At 41.9% G+C, this 21550-nt stretch overlaps 1 protein-coding gene across 2 annotated transcripts in view; it reads right to left on the minus strand.

Moving 5' to 3' along the window:
• Window positions 1–1650: 1650 nt before the first annotated feature.
• Window positions 1651–21550, minus strand: part of LOC141119220 (lysine-specific demethylase 3A-A-like) — a 48573-nt gene continuing 28673 nt past the window's right edge. The window contains exons 12-27 of one of the 2 annotated variants that reach the window (XM_073610973.1): window positions 20953–21154; window positions 19364–19578; window positions 19089–19241; window positions 18058–18156; window positions 16289–16416; window positions 16051–16213; window positions 15736–15905; window positions 13454–13687; window positions 11674–11845; window positions 11444–11534; window positions 8453–8583; window positions 7985–8104; window positions 7737–7876; window positions 6081–6257; window positions 5845–5979; window positions 1651–2533 (exon numbers count right to left, since the gene is read on the minus strand). In XM_073610973.1, coding sequence (XP_073467074.1) covers window positions 2453–2533; window positions 5845–5979; window positions 6081–6257; window positions 7737–7876; window positions 7985–8104; window positions 8453–8583; window positions 11444–11534; window positions 11674–11845; window positions 13454–13687; window positions 15736–15905; window positions 16051–16213; window positions 16289–16416; window positions 18058–18156; window positions 19089–19241; window positions 19364–19578; window positions 20953–21154 — 2411 coding nt within the window. In that variant the 3' untranslated portion in view covers window positions 1651–2452. Of the gene's footprint in view, window positions 2534–5844; window positions 5980–6080; window positions 6258–7736; window positions 7877–7984; window positions 8105–8452; window positions 8584–11443; window positions 11535–11673; window positions 11846–13453; window positions 13691–15735; window positions 15906–16050; window positions 16214–16288; window positions 16417–18057; window positions 18157–19088; window positions 19242–19363; window positions 19579–20952; window positions 21155–21550 lie in introns of both variants that reach the window. The other variant, XM_073610972.1, reaches the window with a different exon arrangement.

Here is a 21550-nt window from a genome sequence, read left to right on the forward strand (position 1 = left end):
ATAAGGGGCAGGTGGGTATCCGGTTGGTAAGCAAACTGGTTGGCAAGTTGAGCTGGGAATTTTCTCTCGTTTGCCCTTACATGCGCTCCTTGCTGTAAAGGCCAGATATAGGTGAAAGCAGGGGCCATCTCTTTGTTACTGGTGTAAATTTAGTCAGGGGACACACTAGGCACCTTTGCTGTCATTGTGCTATGTGTCCAATATGCCCATGTGCCTTTGAGGATTGGGTTACTTCCAGGCCCACTTGCCCCCTATCTATCCATTAGAATGCACGTGCTTCCATTGTGGAGACTCAAATTCAGAAGGGTTAGGACAGCAAACAATACAGGGTGCCGTGAAGAGACCTTGCAGCTTACACGTGTTTGCAAAAGTGTGCCAACTAATCCCCTTTTAACGCATACTATTGGACAGGTTAAACTGGTTGGTAAGTGGAATTACTGTGGATGGGCAGCCCGTACGTCTCTGCCTGCTTCCAGGTTTAGGGCACAAGCAAGTGTGCTCCCCCGTCCCGCCGGCACCCGCTGTAACTGTACACAGCAGGAGCCCATCAGCAAGTCCTGGCCAGTGATTCACTGTTAGGACCTGCTGATGGGATGAGTAGAATTACAGTCCAGAGCTTTGTTGAAAAACAACACACAGCTCTGTACAGAGAATGATCTGATTTCTCATCCCTGCAAAAACAGAGATGAGAAACTTAGATCTAGTAGTAAAAGCAGCACACTTTACACATAGTTGGGCACACATTTAACCCCTTGATCGACCTATGCAAAAATTGAACAAAAAAGGTCCGGATGGCCGCACTCAAACGAAAACAATTTCTTTATTGTTATAATAAATCCATGCAGCAAGGATAAAACTGCTAACACGTTTCACACCGTTATAGCAGGTGCCCATTCATAGCCCTTTTTCGACCTACATTGGTAGTATAGAATATTTCTTTTTCTCGCACAAATAGAGAAAAAAAAAAACATGACAAGTTTTGTTTGCGTACAGCGCAACTACCAGTTAAAATAGCGCAGTGATAAATTACCTGGTCAAGAAAGGGGTAAAAAGTTTCTAGAGGTCAAGCGGTTAAAGCAAAACCTCACCCAAAAAGGGGAAGTTCCACTTGTTTGCATCCTCCCCCGCCACATTTGGCACCTTTTTTTGGGGGGGGGGGGGGGGGGGGGGGGGAGTATTACTTTAGATGCACATTCACCTGAAACCAATTGAAGAATCAGCTCCAGTGAGGACATCACTGGATCCCTGGACAGGGGAGTGTCCTTATATTTAAAGTTAAGAGCTACAGTATTTGTAGCTGCGGACTTAATTTTTCTGGGGGAGACTTTTTAATGTGGACCTTTCTGCTGCCAAGCCAGTTCTGGCTAATGACTCCCTCCAGCCCCTTTAGCAAATGTTATCAATTCCCTGACACTTGTCATATGATCAGTTATAGGAAGAATAGGTTGTTCCTCTTCCCCCTACATATACCATTTAGGCGACATTTCCACTACTGCATCAATAGGCTGTGACCTGTCATGTGACCTAATGTGTCCAAAGTCGCATGACAAGTCGCACTAGTGGAAACAGAGCCTTAGATTTTTGAATGTAGGTAGAACCTCATGGAACAGTAAAATAGAAAGCAATTTGAAGATAAAGCAACGCAAAATGTACAAAACACGAACACAAATAACTGTTTTATTTTCCTTGTTTTTAAGTACTGAAGTAATAAAAAAAATTACAAAGTACTCCATGACCTGGTAATGGTCCAGGTCGCTTGCCCATTTCCCCACCCTTCCTTCTTCTGAATTGTCAAAGAAAATAAGCCAAAAGGAAATGTTAATTAAATTAAAAGGAATACATTTGAAAAAAAAAAAATAGGTCTAAATCAATTTAATACACAAATCCAGGCACATCAGTGCTAGTTCTAAATCAATGTAAAATTATAAGAGCCTGCTTATTTACATTTTACTTAGAACACGCATTCTAGCAGAGCGTCATGGCTACAATAGTATTCATTTAAAAAAATTGAGGGAAAAAGAAAAAAAAAAAAAAAAAAAAACCCCTTCTATAAAGTAACTTCCCTATAAGCCCGCAAAATATTAAGAGGGGAAAAAGGATATTTAAATCAAATTTACAGGGTGTCTTTGGAGCGACTCCAAAAACCAGAGGTATATTTTGTACAGTCTAAAAAAAGTGTTTTGGTTTTTCGACTTGTAGGTCTTCTGGTCTCACACCTCAGCTGAGAAGAGTTCTTATCGGCAGTAAGACAATGCAACTCCAAAAAAGTGGAACCTTTATCTAGTGTGTGTCTGTTTTGCAATCTCCAAACTATTCCAGGGATTGTAAACACTTCCTTTAAGCCCGTGCTGGGAACGTGCTGTGACGAGGTAAGCTTCATAGAACTATATATAGGCATAGGTCAGCTGCCACAGGAAGTCCATTCAATATACAGTATGGAGGCCAAAAGGTGTTAAACTTTCCCGATACTGGCTTCATTTGCTTTCAATACTGCCACTGCATCTTTCACTGCGTGGTAGATGACGTTCTTCACCTGCATATGCAAAGGATATAAATTCAATATACAGAAGTATATTTTAAGGCATCAATAATATAATACCTAGAGGGAAGGTACTTTTCTGAACACTCCCAGGTACACCCGAACCCAAGGGCGCTATGGATGTGTAAATATTTCACTTCATGGTGGTTTTGAAGGCTATGGAAATTTGTTCTTTATATACAAAATCACTTGTTTGTTCAACAGCCATGTTGCTATTATAACAATGGGGGAGAAAAAAAAAAAAAAAAAAAAAAAAGAATAGCTTGTCCCACTACATGGTCCTAGGATCTTTTATCTGTTCAACAGCTACGACAGACCTTCGGCAGAATCTATACATCAGACACTTCCTCAGGAGCCATCAAGACAGAATCACAGTGCCCAATGGGGACCAAGAATCACCTCCACATGTCAAATTTTGACGATTCTGTTGGAAGGCCAAATCTCTTTCACACAGAGGATTGAAGAATGGGAGGCAGGGAAAGTTAACACTGCTGCTTGTTTGCAGTTTTTTTTTTCAAACCGCATCAGCGCCACTAAGCGAGCCAACCTCCCCCTGCAGTTTCCTGACCCACCACCAAATAGTTGATATTCGTTGGCATGGGAAACATGTGCCATTATGCAGAACTGTCTGAAGTGTATGGACAGAGTGCTGTTAGGCGGTAAAAGGGGAAATTTGCACAGGCCTGCAAATTTAGACTGGGGAGGTGAGGGGGCACAGGGGAAGTACACATTTCAAGTCCCTCCTGTAAAATGAACCTGTTATACTTTTGGCCATTCTGGGCAAAATTTGATTTTTAAAGCGGAGTTCCACCTACAAATGTTTTTTTTTTTTTTTAATTAGATCTGTTACTATCATATGATGTTTTTGCATTGGTTTGTGTGGTAAATAGCACAGCTTTAGCTAATTTTTTATTTTAAAAAACTCACCTTATATTCCTTATGCTCGGACGTTCCCATCTTGCTTGTGGGCAGGCGAAGCCCGCAGGCATAAACTTCCGGGATTCGGTGCTGCTGAATAACCAGCATGCACCACCCGCTTATGCGCAGTAAGCTCATTTAGAAGTGCAGAAAACTTCTCAGGTTGCCATCACAACGGGTGTCGTCGGAAGTGCCCACCCCGCTGTGATGGCAACCAAGACCACTTCCGGTTTTGAAATACCGCGATTTTAGCCCTTAGCGCTGCCCAATGACTCCTGGGAAATTACACACATCTCCCAGGAGCACTAGCGAACACAGGCGCTGAGGGAAATTACGCCAGGTGCCGTGGAGAGGAAGGGAGCAGATTACAAGGGACCCTATAGCAACAGCCCTGAACATGTATGTAAAAAAAAAGAAAAAATCTCAAATGTTGTTTCTCATGCTTTTTGCAGTTGATTAATGTAAAGTTAATTTTGTGGGTGGAACTCTGCTTTAAGCATAAAAAGTCGGGATGACCACACAAGAGACCCTTCATTACTTAAAGCAGTAGTAAAGTCGGTCACTTTATGACTACCTACAGGTAAACCCAAAACAAGGCTTGCCTGTAGGTACAGTGAATATTCACATTTGTGGCAGCTAGTGACGTCACTGGTACACTGCACTCTCAATGTACAGCATGCTGGAGTATGCCACCCATTGAGAGCGCTTTGCTGTGACCATAACTCCAACGTGCATGTGCGGGAGTGACATAATCGCAGCCTGGCCATTCAATCTGCCACAGCCTCCAAATCCAGAAGGAAGACCAGGTGAGGATGGAAGCCTTGTCAACAGTGAAAGCGTGTCGCTGGAGGGCTTTGTTTTAAGGCAAGTTTGTCATAATGAGCATTACATCGCCAATATGGTCTGTGTGCCAGGGTGACTGACTCCTGTGCTGGAGTTACATCATCCCAAGCCAGCCAATGAAGATGCCTGAACTCTGGCACCCAAAAAGGAGCCACAGAGAAGATGCTGGTGAGGTATCTCTTGTGGACTTTGGACCATTAGGGAAGAGGTTAGTATACCAAGTTTAAGTTTTGAAAATCAAAGATTGACACTGATTAGTTGCCACGCACACCTGCTCCAGTTTTAATAAATTCCTCTCAATGTACATATTTTATCCTGCAACTTGTCTTGTCTTAGTTATCACAACTCAAATGTTGCTGGTATAAAAAAAAGGTAGTGGTGGATCCAATCGCGTCCTCTCCCCCGAGATCCTAAGTGAGGGGAAGATGGCCCCCACTCGGCTCCATAGCATTGACTGGCGGAAGTGACGTTCCGCCCAATGCTCTTAAAAAGGAGATATTTTTTTTTCAAATGACTTTTATTGCATTTTATTGTAAATATGAGATCTGAGGTCTTTTTGACCCCAGATCTTATATTTAAGAGGTCCTGTCATGTTTTTCTATTACAAGGGATGTTAACACATTCCTTGTAATAGGAATAAAAATAACCCAAAAATTTAATTTTTAAAAAGGACAGGGTAAGAAAAAAAATTTTTTAAAGCACCCCCATCCTGGCAAATTTGCGCACAGAAGCGAACGCATAGGTGAGTAGCGCCTGCATATGAAAACTGTGTTCAAACCACACATGTGAGGTATCGCCGTGATCGTTAGAGCAAGCGCAATAATTCTAGCTCTAGACCTCCTCTAACTCAAAACTGGTAACCTGTCGCCTATGGAAATTAAGGGTAAAAGTTGCCATTCCACGAGCGGGTGCAATTTTGAAGCGTGACATGTTGGGTATCGATTTACTCAGCGTAACATCTTTCACAGTATAAAAAAAAAAATTAAAAATTGGGCTAACTTTACAGCTGTTATATATATATTTATTTGGGGTTCTAAATTTTCTAGCAAAAAAAAAAAAAAAAAAAACTGCTTTTAACTTGTAAACGCAGTCTGAAAAAGAGGCCCGGTCCTTAAGTGGTTAACTTGTGACAAGTTTTCCAATCCCATTTTTTTTTTTTAAAGCAACACCAATAAGGCTGCATCAGTGACTTTGTTATTTAACCAGAATATCCTAAATGGCTGATATAAGTGAGCAAACCGTAACTAAAGTGACTTCAACTATCAGTAGATCTTGCAAAAACAAAACAAAAAAACAAAAAAACACCACTTATGGTGTTTCATAGTACAGATCTTCGGGACTGTCACCAGTAGTTTTCAAAAGGAGCATATTATATGGAATTTGAACAAACACTGCCCTAAAAAGTACCTGCCAGAATATGGGGAGTATGCATTAGAAAAACACATTACAAAACCGCACGCGTTTAAAAAAAATGTTTGCCGCTAATTCTAGTTTTGAGGTGTGGAAACCACCGTACAAACAAGGCAATGGAAACCCTTTCATACCTGCAGCTTGTCCTCATGGTTTGTATGTGTGTGGGAAAGATAGCGGAATTCCTGAGTGAGACAAAAACAGTGCTTAACGTGCTCCGGAGATACAAAGTCTTCTGCAACCTTTATACAGCTGTACAAGTTGTGCACCTGAAATTGAGAAAAGCAATAAAAAGGAATCAGAAATCATAATCCCAACATATCAGCATTTCACAGGCAAAGAGAATTGGACCAGCAAAAGACGACATTACCTGATGAGGGGCTCCAGCTGGAATGAAGACTGCATCTCCCAGGAACTGTACAATGGCCCAGCCCTGAACCCCGTGTTCCTGGAGAAGCCTTTTCCTCAAAGTGCTGTCTAGATACCAGCTCTGATCGTGGATTGGATCGTGATCTGGGGGGTTCTCCTGACCTTGCTCCTCTGCCACCTTTAGGAAAAACACAGGTCATCAACTTAACATGGTATCATTTAAGCTAGGAATAAAAGTCCAATTGAAGTCTTTTTTAGTTCTTAATTGTGTAGCTTTACATGCAAGTCCACTAAAATGTATTTATTTTTAATTATTTACTATGTGTTCGTGTTTAACCACTAGCCGACCAGCCACCACAGTTATACTGCGGCAGGTTAGCACGGCTACGCAAATCGGCGTAGCCGTACGCCGCTCCTTTATGATGTCACAGCGGGCGCACAATCGCTTGTGACAGAGTGAGAACCATTATCTAAATATGAACACTGATCGGTCTCCTCCCCTAGTCAGTCCCATCCCCCCTACAGTTAGAACACACATAGGGAACACAGTTAACCTCTTGATCGCCCCCTAGTTTGTAACCCCTTCACTGCCAGTGACATTTATACAGTAATCAGTGGCTATTTTTAGCTCTGATCGCTGTATAAATGTCAATGGTCCCAAAATAGTGTCAAAAGTGCCTGATCTGTCCGCCGCAATGTCGCAGTCCTGATAAAAATCGCAGATCGCCACCATTGCTAGTAAAAAAAAAATAAAAAATTTTTTAAATTACATAAATCTTTCCCCTATTTTGTAGACACTATAACTTTTGCGCAAACCAATCAATATACGCTTATTGCGATTTTTTTTAACCAAAAACATGTAGAAGAATAAATATTGGCCTAAACTGAAGAAATTTGTTTTTTTTTTTGGATATTATAGCTAAAAGTACAAAAATATTACACAATATAACACAAAAAAGTGTTATAAAAATTGGTCGGTATTTTTTTGGTTATAGCACAAAAAACAAACGCAGGGGCGATCATATACCACCAAAAGAAAGCTCTATTTGTGGAGGAAAAAAAAAAAAGGACATAAATTTTCATGGGATAGAATGTTGCACGACCGTGCAATTGTGACACAGTGCCATATTGCGAAGAATGGCCTGGTCAGGAAGGGGGCAAATCCTTCCAGGGCTGAAGTGGTTAAACCTTTCCTGCTGGCCCTATATGAAATTTTAAAACCAGAGTTATATTAGCTTCCTAATCATGCGATTGGCTGTTACAGTGGTCAGCAGCCCATTCCTACCATCTCCTGATCATCACTGTGTGAATGGAAGTTGTAGGTGACAACATTGTCAGAGTGCTGCGTGCACTCCCAACATGGAAGCAGTAGTGCAATATGTAGCAGATGGAATGAGGCTGAGGTCCGTGCAGCCACATATGCATGCGGCCATTGGAAAGAGGTTAACTGTACTAACCAGCATCATCCTAAAGAGTTGGACCTCTGCTCTCTCAGAGCACAACTGCTTGATTAAAATACTGAGGAAGGGGCATGTCAGACCACTGCGCTCTGTTCAAGAGCAGAGGTCCATCTCCCAATCATTCTGGTACTAAACTCTTTTACAGCAGCTATAAACATTAGTCCACTAAAAAGCACCCTGTGTAATAGGCACATTACCTTTTTTAAGAACTGCCGAATCTTCTCAGTGTCCTTTGCTGCATAGATGTGCCATAAGGCTCCAGGCTTCTCTTTGAACTCCACAAATCGCTTAATGGTCAGTTCATCGGCATCTCCGTCTTGAACAGTCTTCAGCACCTCTGTTGCATTAGGAATCGATGATAATAATTAGTGTCCAGCTTTGGAATGCTTCTGAAAGCAGACCAAGCCAAGAAAAAAAAAAAAATAAATAAATAAAACCGACCTACCTTGCTCCTGATCACCCTCGTCCTTTGGGATTCCCACATACACCATAACATTGGCAGCATCAGACACATCAAGGTGGAGGTTGGTTGTCCCATACTTTCGGTCCTCTGGTGTAATTAAACCTATTACAAAGTACATAAGCATTGTAATATCCAAGCAGTGAAAAAAATACACACACAGATGAAAGCTGAAGTCTCAAGGATATACGGCCTTTAAAAATTAGGAATTTAAATTAGAAAGAAGTGGACGTAAACCGCTTTTCAAGAGACCTAATAAAAATATGTCAACAGCTTTCAATCATGTACTGTGGTATACTGTTTGTATAAAAATTATGTTAACAAAGATCACATTAATCCCAGAACAAAAGCATCCACAACTCAACTTCCGGAAGTTATCGAAACAGAGCAGCCTACGTTTTCTGATTAGTATACTAGCTTCTGTAATGGACACAAGATCACGCGGATTCTTACCATAAGCATTGTACATTTTGGGTCCAAGGTCAGGGCGCACAAAGTATGTTGGAAGCCGAGAGGCGAGATTTAGCTTGCCTTCCCTCCTGGTGTATTCTGGCAGTGGGATGTTATTCATGAGATCATCAAACCTGCCATACAAATGAAGATATTTTATAAAACCAATTTGAAAACAGCAAGCCGTATTCAAGATTTCTTTATTACATCTATAATATGAAAGCCTTTGTATTTTAAATTATACTGAGTTACAAATTGACTAAAGCAGATTTACGGATTAACCCTGACTACTCCTAAAACTGCCCCCCCCCACACACACACCTATTGCTTACCTGTGCAATAAAGAGGTGTATACGATGGGAGGGCAGTAAGTTCTTACCCTCACTATGATCTAGATATGCTAGGGATCTGAAATTTTGCAAGTTTACAGGTGGCTCCCTTAGTAATATGCATGCCAATTTTGTGTTTTTGTAGGTTGTGGTGAATTATAGTTAGAGCCAAGGATGGAGTAGGTGTCATGACGGACAAAGTTGAATACCGAGCTGTGATTAATGGATGAATGTTGCACCTTAGCCTTTGTGGGGGTGGGTGATTTAGCATGTTTTACTCATTTCTTTAGTCTCAGGATCATATACATATAGCCAGCTTTCATCCATGGTTCATACACAGCTGACATCTCTTCATGGATTATTTGGGCAGATTTCCCTTGAAGATGGAGGCACCAAAACACAGCTCTGTACTCAACTTTGTCCGGCATGACAACTACTTCATTTCTCTTGGCTCTAACTATAATGCACCACGACCTACAAAAAGTTGGCATGCATATTACCAAGATATCCACCTATTAACCGGCAAAATCTCAGATCTCTAGCACATCTAGATCATGGCGAGGGCAAGAACTTATTAACCTCCCCTCGTACTTCACTATTTTCAGGCCGCTCCAGTCACGCGATTCCCTGTGTCAGAGCGGTGGCTTCAAAAAGGGAAGAGCGAGCACTTCCAACAGAAGCTGGTTATGCCTGGAGCAGTGAGGTCACCCATCGGTTTCAATGGCACATACGTTGTGGTTTCTCATCTCCAGCTGCCACTGGATGAGATGGGGATCTCACATGACCGGATAGGTAGGATTATTCAAGCCACCATTGCTAATGATTTTATATGATGGATATATACCTACATTTGGATTCACATAACTACTGGTTCTCATCGTCAGGCCATAAACTGAAAATATTGAACAATGTTTGAGGAAATCATCAGCTGTAAACTGCTCTCCCATGGTAATTCAGCCTCCACTACCATTATGATTGGCAAACTACAAAAGTTAAACAGTAGCATATTGAAAACCGCAGTGTTTAACCCTTTTTCCAATTATGCACAATTCCGAGGCACTTTTAATTAGTGGTGCACCTAAATTTCTGTCGCCAAAAATTATCGGTCGAAAACTGTTTTCCGTATCGGCCGGGAAAAAACAAATGCTGATAATGGAAGCAAAAAAAGGGGACGTGGTCTGCCACCCATTGCAGGGGTATCATCCTGGTGCGCCCCAGTCCTCCCCTCCCAGCGATCTCAGTGTGTCACGGAGCTGAATTGCACGGACAGCAGTAGCAATGTCCCGCCTCCTGTGATAGACGGAACACTAATCCAATTGCGGGACATTGAATCAGTGTGACGTGATCACAGAAGGTGGGACATTGTTACTGCGGCCCGGGCGATTCAAATCCAGCTCCACGACACACGGGAGATCGCAGCTCTGATCCGGGCACATGCGGGCTGCATCCACAGGCACTGGTGAGGCTGCATTGATCTTTTGTATCATGTCTGCACAGTCTCTGACCATCTCCTGTATCATGTCTGCTAGAAGTGCACTGAATGGAAATTTTGCTAATACTATTAGCAGTGTGTTTAAGTTTAAGAGACTGAGGACAAGATACAAGAGATGGTTAAAAAATGCAATAGAGACTGCATTTTTCTTGACATTTCTTGCACTAAAGGTGCCAATAATGGCCAAAAATAAAATTCATATAAATTTAATCTGATATTAATTAAAAAGTCGAATGTTATACAATTAGATATAAAAATATAAATATTTTTTAAAAACGGTCATTTTTTGTTTCCGGCAAAGTGCATCCTCCTTATTTGGTTTCGGGAACCAAAACGTCCATTTGGTGCACCCCTACTGCTTAGACCCCTTTCACACTGGGGCGGTTTTCAGGCGGTATTGCGCTAAAAATACCGCCTGAAAACCGCCCCTAAACAGCCGCCGCTGTTCAGTGTGAAAGCCCGAGGGCTTTCACACTGAAGCGGTGCGGTGGCAGGACGGTGAAAAAAGTCCTGCAAACTGCTCCTTTGGAGCGGTGTATTCACCGCTCCTGCCCATTGAAATCAATGGGACAGCGCGGCTATACCGCGCTGTATGAGGTTTTAAACCCTTTTTCAGCCGCCAGCGGGGGGGTTAAAACCGCACCGCTAGCGGCCGAATACCACTGCAAGAACGACGGTACAGCAGCGCTAAAAATAGCGCTGTTGTACCGCCGACGCCCCCACCGCCCCAGTGTGAAAGGGGCCTAATAGTTTTACATAATGCAGCAGCATCAACACATGTAAAACACCAAACATTGGAGATGACTTATTCTTGCAAAACAAATACACTTTTGCACACTAGAACTGAGGGTTCTCCCTCATTTTCTCTTCACCACGCAGCTAACGTGAGGCTATTGATGACAGAAGGTGTCAGGGTGTGAAACAAGGATGCTGTGCAGGTACTAGACATCCTCCATACTGACTGATTACTTCAGCAGTGGTTAGGATTGCTCGTGACTGGCCCAGTGCCCAAGGTTGTAATATAGCACAATGAAAACCTGAGGCCCTGTGTAACCCAAAAAAGCAGACTTGATCCTCTCCACTGGCTTGTACTCAATTTTAAGGCATTTTGCTAATGCACCCCTGACTAATTGGGAAGGCGCACCCAGGTTCACAAAGGCTGGATTAACCTACCAAGAGGGCATCATATCTCTGAAATCATCACCAGGAGGCCAATCTTTTAACTTCAGCACCATTGCCTCCCCTTGGTCATTTTTAAGGCGTTCTGTAAATAAATAAAAAAAAAATATACATATATATATATATATATATATATAAAACAGGGCACAGATTGTTATAACTGAAAAGCCAATCAAATTTGTTGACATTGTGTTCCAAATAGCAAGTGACAAAATCCTACATACTAGATATATCTTCAAAGCCATCCCAGAAATCGCCAACAGTGGCTCCTGTGATGATGTCGTTGGTTCTGCAGTTCACCAGGTCAGCCTCCTGCTCACCAAACTCTATCCTGAAAGATTCCGGCCTCCAAAGCTCTCTGTTCAATTTGTTGTGGATCCCGGATACCATTACAGGCTAAAAGAGAACAAAACAATGTTAAAAAAAAAAATGTTTTCGAAAGAAGCATTACACCTGTCACTGAAGGTAAAATGTTGATTGTTGTATTGTTGTGAACACACAAATCTGCTGCGCTAGGTACAAAACAAAATTACACAATATCTAGAAATTAAGCTACCAGTACAGTATTGCTGGACAACAAAAATAAGGCAATAATATTGCAGCGCTAAATTTAACCACTTCAATACAGGGCACTTTCCCCCCTTCCTGCCCAAGCCAATTTTCAGCGCTGTCGCTTTTAAAATGACAATTGAGCAGTCGTGCTACACTGTACCCAAATAACATTTTTATAATTTTGTTCCCACAAATAGAGCTTTTTTTTGGCGGTATTTGATCATCTCTGGGATTTTTATTTTCTGCTAAATAAAATAAAAGACCAAAATTTTTTTTTTTTTTTTCAAAAAAGGTTTTTCTTGGTTTTTGTTACAAAAAGCCGGGCACCCATAGGCGGCACAGATTGGCATCACTGATTAGGAGGTACTGCCAGGTATTGGCATCATGTGTGAGCATACATTGCCATCAGGGATGCCATACCTGGTGGTCATCAGTGGTGGCCATCCCTGGTGGTCCGCGCTACCCGTCAGGAGAGCCGCTGATCGGCTCTCCTCTACTCGCGTCTGTCAGATGCGAGTGAGGAAAAGCCGATCAACGGCTCTTCCCATTTACATCGTAATCAGCCATGATTGGACACGGCTGATCACATTGTAAAGAGTCTCCGTCAGAGACTTATTATTACCTAGATCGGAGTTGCGGTGTTTCAGACTGACCCGCCGCAACAACGATAGTCGCGATGTGCGCTCCCAGGGGCGCGCAGCGGCTTGTTATCCTGACCACATCATATGATGTCCGGCCAGGATATCGCAACCACTTTGCCGGCGTCATGTGGTTAATCACCTGTGTAGCCATATAGTCTTAGGTTGCCTGAAGGGCTCACTGAACTCTACAGAAATCACATAGTCATCGCTGGATGACAGCCGATGCAACAGAACAGCAAAAACATGCATATTCATTCCCTTGTACATGGTGGGTGAATTGTTTGTTCCTTATACCATTCAAAATGGCCAGGGCTCCAGTCTGAATCCTTTCATAACCAACATTGATATGGTAGGTTATCACACCACAAGTATCCATCTATGCAACCAAACAGCTGTTTCACATAACCCATGGAAGCCAGATTTAATCCAGCAATGTGATGACCCATTTGCATCTGTCTGCTGTGAATTGTCAGAACTTTTCCCTCAAGCAGTTTAATAAATAAGATCCAATATTTGCACAAAGCAAAGGCAGTTCCCTCATGGGCACAAAAGAACAAATCTGTGCTAGACAACTCAGATGCCGCATACAATCTTTTTTGCACCCAGCACTGGGCAAACTGGTCTAATGTCCCCTATTTTCTTCTAGTCTCGAAACTCGCAACTGTCCAGGAGTATAACAGCCACTAGGCATCAGTTAAGAAAACTACAAGCCAATTTAAACTACAAACTATTAAAAACAGAACAATCAACAGATTACTAACAGAGCAAGTGTGACTTCACTGATCTATAGCCATGAAGATATGACACTTACCTGGCCTTGTTTCCAGCACTCCCTAAAAACGTTCCAGTTGCTTTTATTGCTGGGGTCCTGTAGACAGAGCAATCTGTTGTCGCACAACCAATAGTGCGGTGTATTGAATCCCATGAGGCTGGGTTGGACTGCAAGCCCTTGTGGCCTTCTGATGGGTTCAGTCATAGGTTTTGTTTGTACCAGAGATGCAAAGATGTCATCAAGAAGCTTCGGAGTGCTCTTCTCACTGTTTTCCTGCTACAGAACAAACCATATTTCAAAGTAAGGCAGAAGACCACAGACCCGTCTTCACAAAATCAAACATCTATATTTGTGGTGTTCAAACTGCGGCCAGAGGCCAGATGTGGCCCTTTGCTTGATTTTTGAAGAAAATAGGAAATACCTATAAGCCGCGCACCTTGAAACCAATTAACGTGAATTAAATGTAAATTGTGCCAAAACCCTCTAAGGAGCAGCTGGTAGTGAAACCAAAGGTCTAATGATGTATTAAAGATATCAAATAAATTTCATACTGCACTCTAATTGAGAATCCTTTATGAACTGGGTGAGATAACGTCTTCCACAACTACCAGGCAAACAATCTACTCACCAGAATTGACTGACACCCATTACAGGTAGTCAGACCAAGCGCGGATACCAATAGGAGTGTGCCTTCTGAAGGGAGACTGGTCCACGGCCCGATAAACTCCAACAATTGATCATATATTAAGAGATAATGAGGAGCTCCTCATTGTGTAGTATAGAAAAAAAAAATCCCTTTATTCCATAGGAGGCATCGGCATAAAACATGGTAAAAACAATTTGCCCATTCTTTAGAAATTATATGTGGACATCTACCATTAGTGCTTTGGCACGCATGTTTTATGAATTCACTTATTTCAGCACTATTATTGTTTATGGATGTTTATATGATTTAGAGTGCGGTATGAAATTTGATTAATTTAATACTTCACTTAATTTTATCTGGCCCTGGGGAAAATATTTTCATCCACCGATAACAATGGGTTCATAACCTCCCCCCCCCAAACACCAACGAAGGGGCGGAATTCCTCCCAGTGACACCAAAAGGGCCCAATTCCTCCCAATGACACCGATAGGGTGCTATTTTGCCCACCAACACCAAAGATGGGGCATTGTTTATTCCCACTGACATTGGGATCTTTTCTACCCTCAATGGCCACAGTCCGGCCCTCCTTAAGTCTAAAGGACAGTAAACTGGCCCTTTGTTTAGAACCTTTGGAGACCCCTGATCTGTATAAATTATCTGTCATTAAACCACAGAATCAGAATACTACAGATGCAGTCAGCAGGCTCAGTAGCTTTATACAATAATCTAATATGATACAATCTATAAACAAAGATAAACTGTATCCAGATTTCAAATTTTGACACCTCAAATTTTAAGGCCCATCAAACATAGGCCGGGCACTTAAATTTAGCTCCAAGAAATTGGGCAGAACTGTAAGGGAGCAAGGGAAATGCCAGAATATACTGCTAGGTATGGGGCAAGTTAAATGACCATATTGCTTTTCTCTGCATGGATAAAGCAAAGCATGGTATCCCTTATGAATAAAAGTAGCAATTTGGCAATGAAGATATGTGCCCTATTGATTCATTAAAGATCAGATCTACCGCTACAATGCTCAAATCAGCTGCATGGCTTCTAAATATTTGGCTGCCCCAACGGAAGAATGAAAGGGGTTGTAAAGGCAGAAGGTTTTTTACCTTAATACATTATATGCATTAAGATAAAAGGCCTTCTGTGCGCAGCAGCCACCCCCCCCCCCCATACTAACCTGAGCCTCATCTCTATCCAGCGATGTCCACGAGTTCCTCGGCCGTTCAGAACTCTCCCTCCTGATGGGCTGAGACACAGCAGCGGTGCCATTGGCTCCTGCTGTCAAACTCAGTTAGCCAATCAGGAGAGGGGACAGGGCCGAACTGCAGCTCTGTGTCTAAATGGATACCCGGAGCTGCAGCTTGGCTTGGGTGTCCACATAACACGCTGCTAGCTGTGGGGGCACTCAACAGGAGGGAGGGGCCAGGAGCACCAGCCAGGGACCCGGGCTGCCCTGTGCAAAACAATTACACAGGCAAGTATGTTTTTTTTTTTTCCCCCTACACAGGAGACTTTATAATCATTTGAATTTAGAGGGACAGCAGTAAGCACATCTAGAACAGTGTGTGTCAAACCTTGCCTCCTATATTTCATATTTTTAACTCGCATATCTATCAGGTCTCCACATATAAACAATTAGTAAAACGTGAACACAGGCCCTTACCTTGATGCTGGAAGAATTGAGGAGATTCCGTAAAAAGCCAGAGCTATTACTGCTCATAGGAGAGAGAATGGAGGTGCTGAATGGCTGTAGAGAGGCAGCTGGCTTCCCAAAACTAGCAAAAGAGGGTAGTGTTTTACTTTCTGTCTTCACTATAGATGTGAATGGGTTATCTGTAGAAATCAAAGCACTTGTTAAAAGTAGAGCCAAGCTTATAGCGCCTATAATCGAGATTTGTTTGTTCCTTTTGCACACTGGCAAAATTACACATGTACCGCCCTAGGTCAAAGAAAAACAGCAAAGAACACCACTTCCTACCTTTGTTTTCTTTGTTGACATTTGTGTTGGGAAGGTTTGTCAGCCAACTTAAAGGACCAGAGCCTGAAGATGAAGGCGGTTTACTACTAGGGGGTAAAGGATCTTGTGTGGAAGGCTTACTTTGCTCAGGTAGAGTTCCATTTGTGGTTTCAGTGCTAGAACTCTGCAATTAGATACACAGTGGTAAGAAAGGGCAGAAAGCAGAAATAAGGTACATAACAAATATAGGACTGCATACCTGTTTCACCTCTTCTTTCACAGTTGGTTTAGGTAAAGGCTTTTGGTTCCTATTGGAACACGGGCAATTTGACTTTATTCCCCACTTCCCTCTGACAGAGTGAACTACATCACCCACATCGTACAGTGCTGAAAAATCAAAAACACTGGTCACTAAAGACAGGGAATATGAACTGAAATCACTACAGTGCAAACATTGGCAACCACTAGTGGGCGCAAGTGCTAAAGACCTTATCACATGATAGAGAGGCAACCTGTATTTTTACAAGCTGTCATCAATGGCAGCCCCTGAATTTTCTCAGTATGTGTTTTCGTGAATGTGAACCCCATGAGCAGCAATTGGTTACTGGATTTTTAAGGCGCAAGGTCGGTTTTTCTGACCCTGCCTTTACTCCCAAACAATACCAATGACTCTTGAACAAGTAGAAGTCAATGGAAAAAAAGAGTAAAGAGCCCAGGCGCTTGCATCCTTATAAAACAAGTCTGTAACAGCAGCTTTCCTAGTGTTATCCCCACATAAGCACTTTAAAGTATAAGGTCATCACCCTGCAAAGGGTTACACAAAATGAGGCAGTTTTTTTTTTTTATAAAGGTGAACTGACCCTTTAACTAAAATACTGTAAATAGTTCTTAACTTTTTAAGCTCATTTTCAGCTGTTGCAAGTTAGAAACCTCTCTGTTCTTGGATCGATGGAAAGAATACACCTTGCAAGACTGAAGAAAGTAGTTCAAGCTCCATTTTTCAGGAAGAGCACCCGTTGTGAACCCCCTCTGCCCAGTGGTATGGCACACATTGGCCCTCCTTTCTCAGTCAGCTAAATCAATTGCTGTCAGCAACCAGTGATTTGTGGACTGCCTATCACCTTTAATTCTGCAGCACTTTGGTATTGGAAAATTTTTCCAGGCCAGACTACATATGCTAGCCTGGACATGAGTGGGTCCTAAATAGGTGGCGTCCTCCAAAGTCCACTGAAGCATAAACAAAGCCTTCATTAAATGGGCTACTAAGCCAGCAATTAAATATCTGTAAGTAAAGCTCATACACATGTATATAACCTCAAATACACACTATTAAAAGGGGTTGTAGAGTCAGTTTTTTATCTTAATGCATTCTATGCATCAAGATAAAAAGCCTTCTGTAATCAGCAGCCCCCCTAATACTTACCCTGTGCCCCCTCTCTATCCAGATATGTCCACAAGTGCCTTGGCTGTCCCAGGACTCTCCCTCCTGATTGGCTGAGACACAGCAGAGGGAGCCAATAAGGGAACCGCAGCTCCATGTCTGAATGGACACACAGAGCTGTGACTTGGCTCAGGTGCCCCCATAGCAAGCTGCTTGTTGTGGGGGCACTCAACAGGAGGGAGGGGCCAGGAGAGTCGAAGAGAGAAGAGGAGGATTCGGGCTGCTCTGTGCAAAACCATTGCACAGAGCAGGTAAGTAAAAAGAGTTTTTTTTTTTTTTTTAAAGAAAAACAAAAACACACCACACACACACACAAGACTTTACAATCACTTCAACTAAACAAACTCATGAAAAAAAACTGCAGTTAATGCACCTTGAATGCATCCTAACTTGATTGAAATTGACAGCCATGTACAGCACAGCTGAAAGGAACTTCAAACCAGCAACCGGAATCAGAAACACAACATAGTGTGGATACACAGGCGATAAAATCATGAGCTCATTTTAAAAAGTACAGTTTATATCAAAATACATAGAAAACAAATCAACTTTTCTTTCGAACATTTTGGCACATGCAATAAAATTACCTTTTCCTGGAACAATTTGTGTTGGCATTAGATTTTCCGGTTCATGTAACTGACCCTTCACACATTTTAACCAAGAGAATGTTTCAATGCCATCATTGCCTGCATTAAGAGAAGAATGGCAAACCATTAGTCAATCTTGTTCTAGTCACAAACTGTTCCATTTAAAATTAATATTTTAGTTATAGATGAAGTCTGCTGGGCCATCTCTTGGGCACTGCCAGTGGTTAGATATTCCCACCACTGCTCTGGACTGTATTAACAGACATGTTCCAAAGGTGAACCAGAAGGGGCTATATACTTACCTTTCCAACAGTTTGTGTGTTTAAACATTGCACTGCTGTTCACCAACTGCTTTAGGTACTCTACACTTCTGGGCGAGTCTATATCTGCTCCCTCTGCCAGCTTTAGGTCACTACAGGATGCACAAGTCGGCAGCAGTAACCACAGCACACAGTAGGTATTGCACCCACCTAAGTGTCAAATACCTGCAGAGGCCAGGGATCAGCAATGCAATTCACCCCCTGAAAAGGTTAAGTACATATACTCCATTACAGGTATTTTGTGTGAGATTTGAGTCTGTAGTGACAGGGTCACTGTCAAGCCCCGTACACACGATCAGAAAATCATATGAAAAATACAGATTTTGGAGCGATCGTACGTTAATCTGATCGTTAGTACAGAGCTTTCGAGAGTCGATCAGGACAGTTCATCCAATATTAATCGGACATGCACGGAAAAAAAAAAATTTGCGCGATGCCAGATCGTACGATTTCCGTTTAATCAGTACAGTTGTTGTTCGAAAATGCAATACAAATACACATAAACTTCCAAATTTTTATTATGTCGTACGAAAATTTTTCATGACTTTAGTAAACTCTTCAGGATCGATCTGACATTGGCGTTTTAAAAAAAAAAAAAAAAGAAAAAAGGACAATCATTTGTCTGATGATCTCATTATGTGTACCAGGCATTAGACTTATCTGATGTCACCAAGTCCAAACTGATAATCTGTGGATGGTATTAACACGTACCTTCACTCATACTCTTCTTTTTCATTCTGTAACAGTCCATGCACACTCCAAATCCACATTTAGGACAGACCCAGTGCAGATTAAAGATAGTTGTGTCGCAAACATCGCACATTTCTCGTACACCGCGTACGGCACGTTTCCAGGCTACTGGTTCTGTAAAGAAAAAAATTTAAAAAAATTAAAAAAAAAAAAAAAAGGGGAAGCAATCAACATGTCCCTAATAAACCAAGAATTTTTTTTTTCCCCCTGAACAATAAAAGACAAAAAACACTTACTTTTGGGGTCTACAGATGCCATCACTTCTTTCTCAGACATGACAAGTTTGCAGAAATGGTCCCCGGTATTGGCCAAGATGTATTTGGCTGTGTCTAGGTCCAAGTCTACAACATTGCTGATTAATGGAAGCCACAAGTTTATTGCTTCAGCATCAAACTTATTAGGAGTCAGGAAGCCTCCTTCCCGCAGCATCCCGTGCTTGTTGAAGTGTAACCTACAGGAGAGTGTAAGGAAATGCTCATACCTTTAATTCCAGTGCCAACTTTCTATTTTTTCCAAGATATTACAGTTTAAAGTGTTACTAAACCCAGGACCCGGCATTCACTATATCTGGTCTCCCACAGTACACGGAAAATGCAAGTTTTAGTAAATATAAACTGCTAAATACCTTTTCTCAATAGAAGTATATAGCAGTTTTGTGACTTCTATCAGTGTCTGGTTAAAGCTTGCAGGAGTTTTAATTCTGCTCTCACTGTCCTATAAGGCTACAGGACCCCTGACCCTCTGTCTGGTCATGCGATTTGCCATGCAATTTGACCTTTAAATGTTAAGTTCCCATTCACATTGGAGCACCTTGTCATGCGATTTTACAGGTCAGATCGCACCCTATTGTCAGGCAATGGAACGGTTCAAATCGATGCGATGCTGGCTTTACGGTGCCACATCTATTTGAAAAAAGTGGTTGCAGCTCTACTTTTGGCAATTTCGGGAGCGACTTGCATAAACATCTGTGCAAGAAGCCGCACAGATGCCTACCAATTCGCACTCTTGCGGCTTTGAAAGTGTGCGATTTCAGATGAAGTCGCACAATTTCAAAGCCGCATTCAATGTGAACAAGGGCTAAAATATAACAATAATGTATTCAAATAATAATAAAAAAAAATATCTTATACTAAATACGTTTTTTTTTTTATTAACCACTTCCCTACCGCCCATTGTCATATGACGTCTGCAGGAACACTCTGTCCCGGCGGGCATCATATGACATCCTTGGCTTCCCGGCGGTATAGGGGGCGCCCGCCACTCGGGAGCAGAGGCGCGTGCTCGGCGGCCATGATGTCCGCCAGGCACCTGCGATTGCTGGTGACAGAACAGGAACGTGGATCTGTGTGTGTAAACACACAAATCCACATCCCGTCAGGGGAGAGGAGACTGATTGTGTGTTCCTAGTATATAGGAACACCGATCAGTCTCCTCCCCTCATCAGTCCCATCCCCCCACAGCTAGAATCACTCCCTAGGTAAGTTATAACCCCTTGATCGCCCCCAGTGTTAACTCCTTCCCTGACATTTATACAGTAATCAGTGCATATTTATAGCACTGATCGCTGTATAAGCATCACCGATCCCAAAATTGTCTCAAAAGTGTCCCCGCCGCAATCACGATAAAAATCGCAGATAGCCATTACTAGTATAAAAAAAAAAAATTCTCTCTCTCATATATATCTATATATCTCTATATCTATCATAAATCCCCTATTTTGTAGGTGCTATAACTTTTGCGCAAATATACATGTTTGTACAAGGGTTTCCAGAGTAGAGGCCACTGCGCATTTGAAATGATAAAATAAAGCCACAAGGGATCTTACCTTCGAAAGTGAAAGAAGCGGCAGAAAACAGCAGCATCTCTCTGTTCCTTACTTCTCCCAAATCTGTCCAGGCGGCACTCCCTGCACTTGTGAAGATGAGGTGCAATGTCATTACAAGAACCATCCTGCACGAAGCAGTCCCCATTTGACATGAGTCTCTTCAGCTTTTGTGGGTCCATTAGTATAGATCTTGGATAGGTCACTGAAAATAAATAAAATCATAAAAAAATATTCCTCAAAGTGGACCTTTACCTATAGCAACTTGCTATATATATATATATATATATATATATATATATATATATATATATATATATATATATATATATATATATATATATATATAAAAAAAATTAATTTATAGATGGTTCTTTAGCAAGGAATATACATTCCACATTGGAATTATGCTACGAAAAATGAATGTGCTAAAATCTGCCTACAGCATTGTTCCTGTTTGCCCAGAGCCCCCGAGCAGCAGCAAATCTTTCGGCTGCCAGCAGATCAGCCACTTGTGGCTCTGATTTTCGGCACAATGCCAAAAAATAGAAAGCAACTGAGCAGCTGCAGAGCAGGGCAAGACAGATTTCAAACAGTACGA

This window comes from Aquarana catesbeiana, linkage group LG01 (assembly GCF_042186555.1).
Source record: "Aquarana catesbeiana isolate 2022-GZ linkage group LG01, ASM4218655v1, whole genome shotgun sequence".
Taxonomy (NCBI): Eukaryota; Metazoa; Chordata; class Amphibia; order Anura; family Ranidae; genus Aquarana; species Aquarana catesbeiana.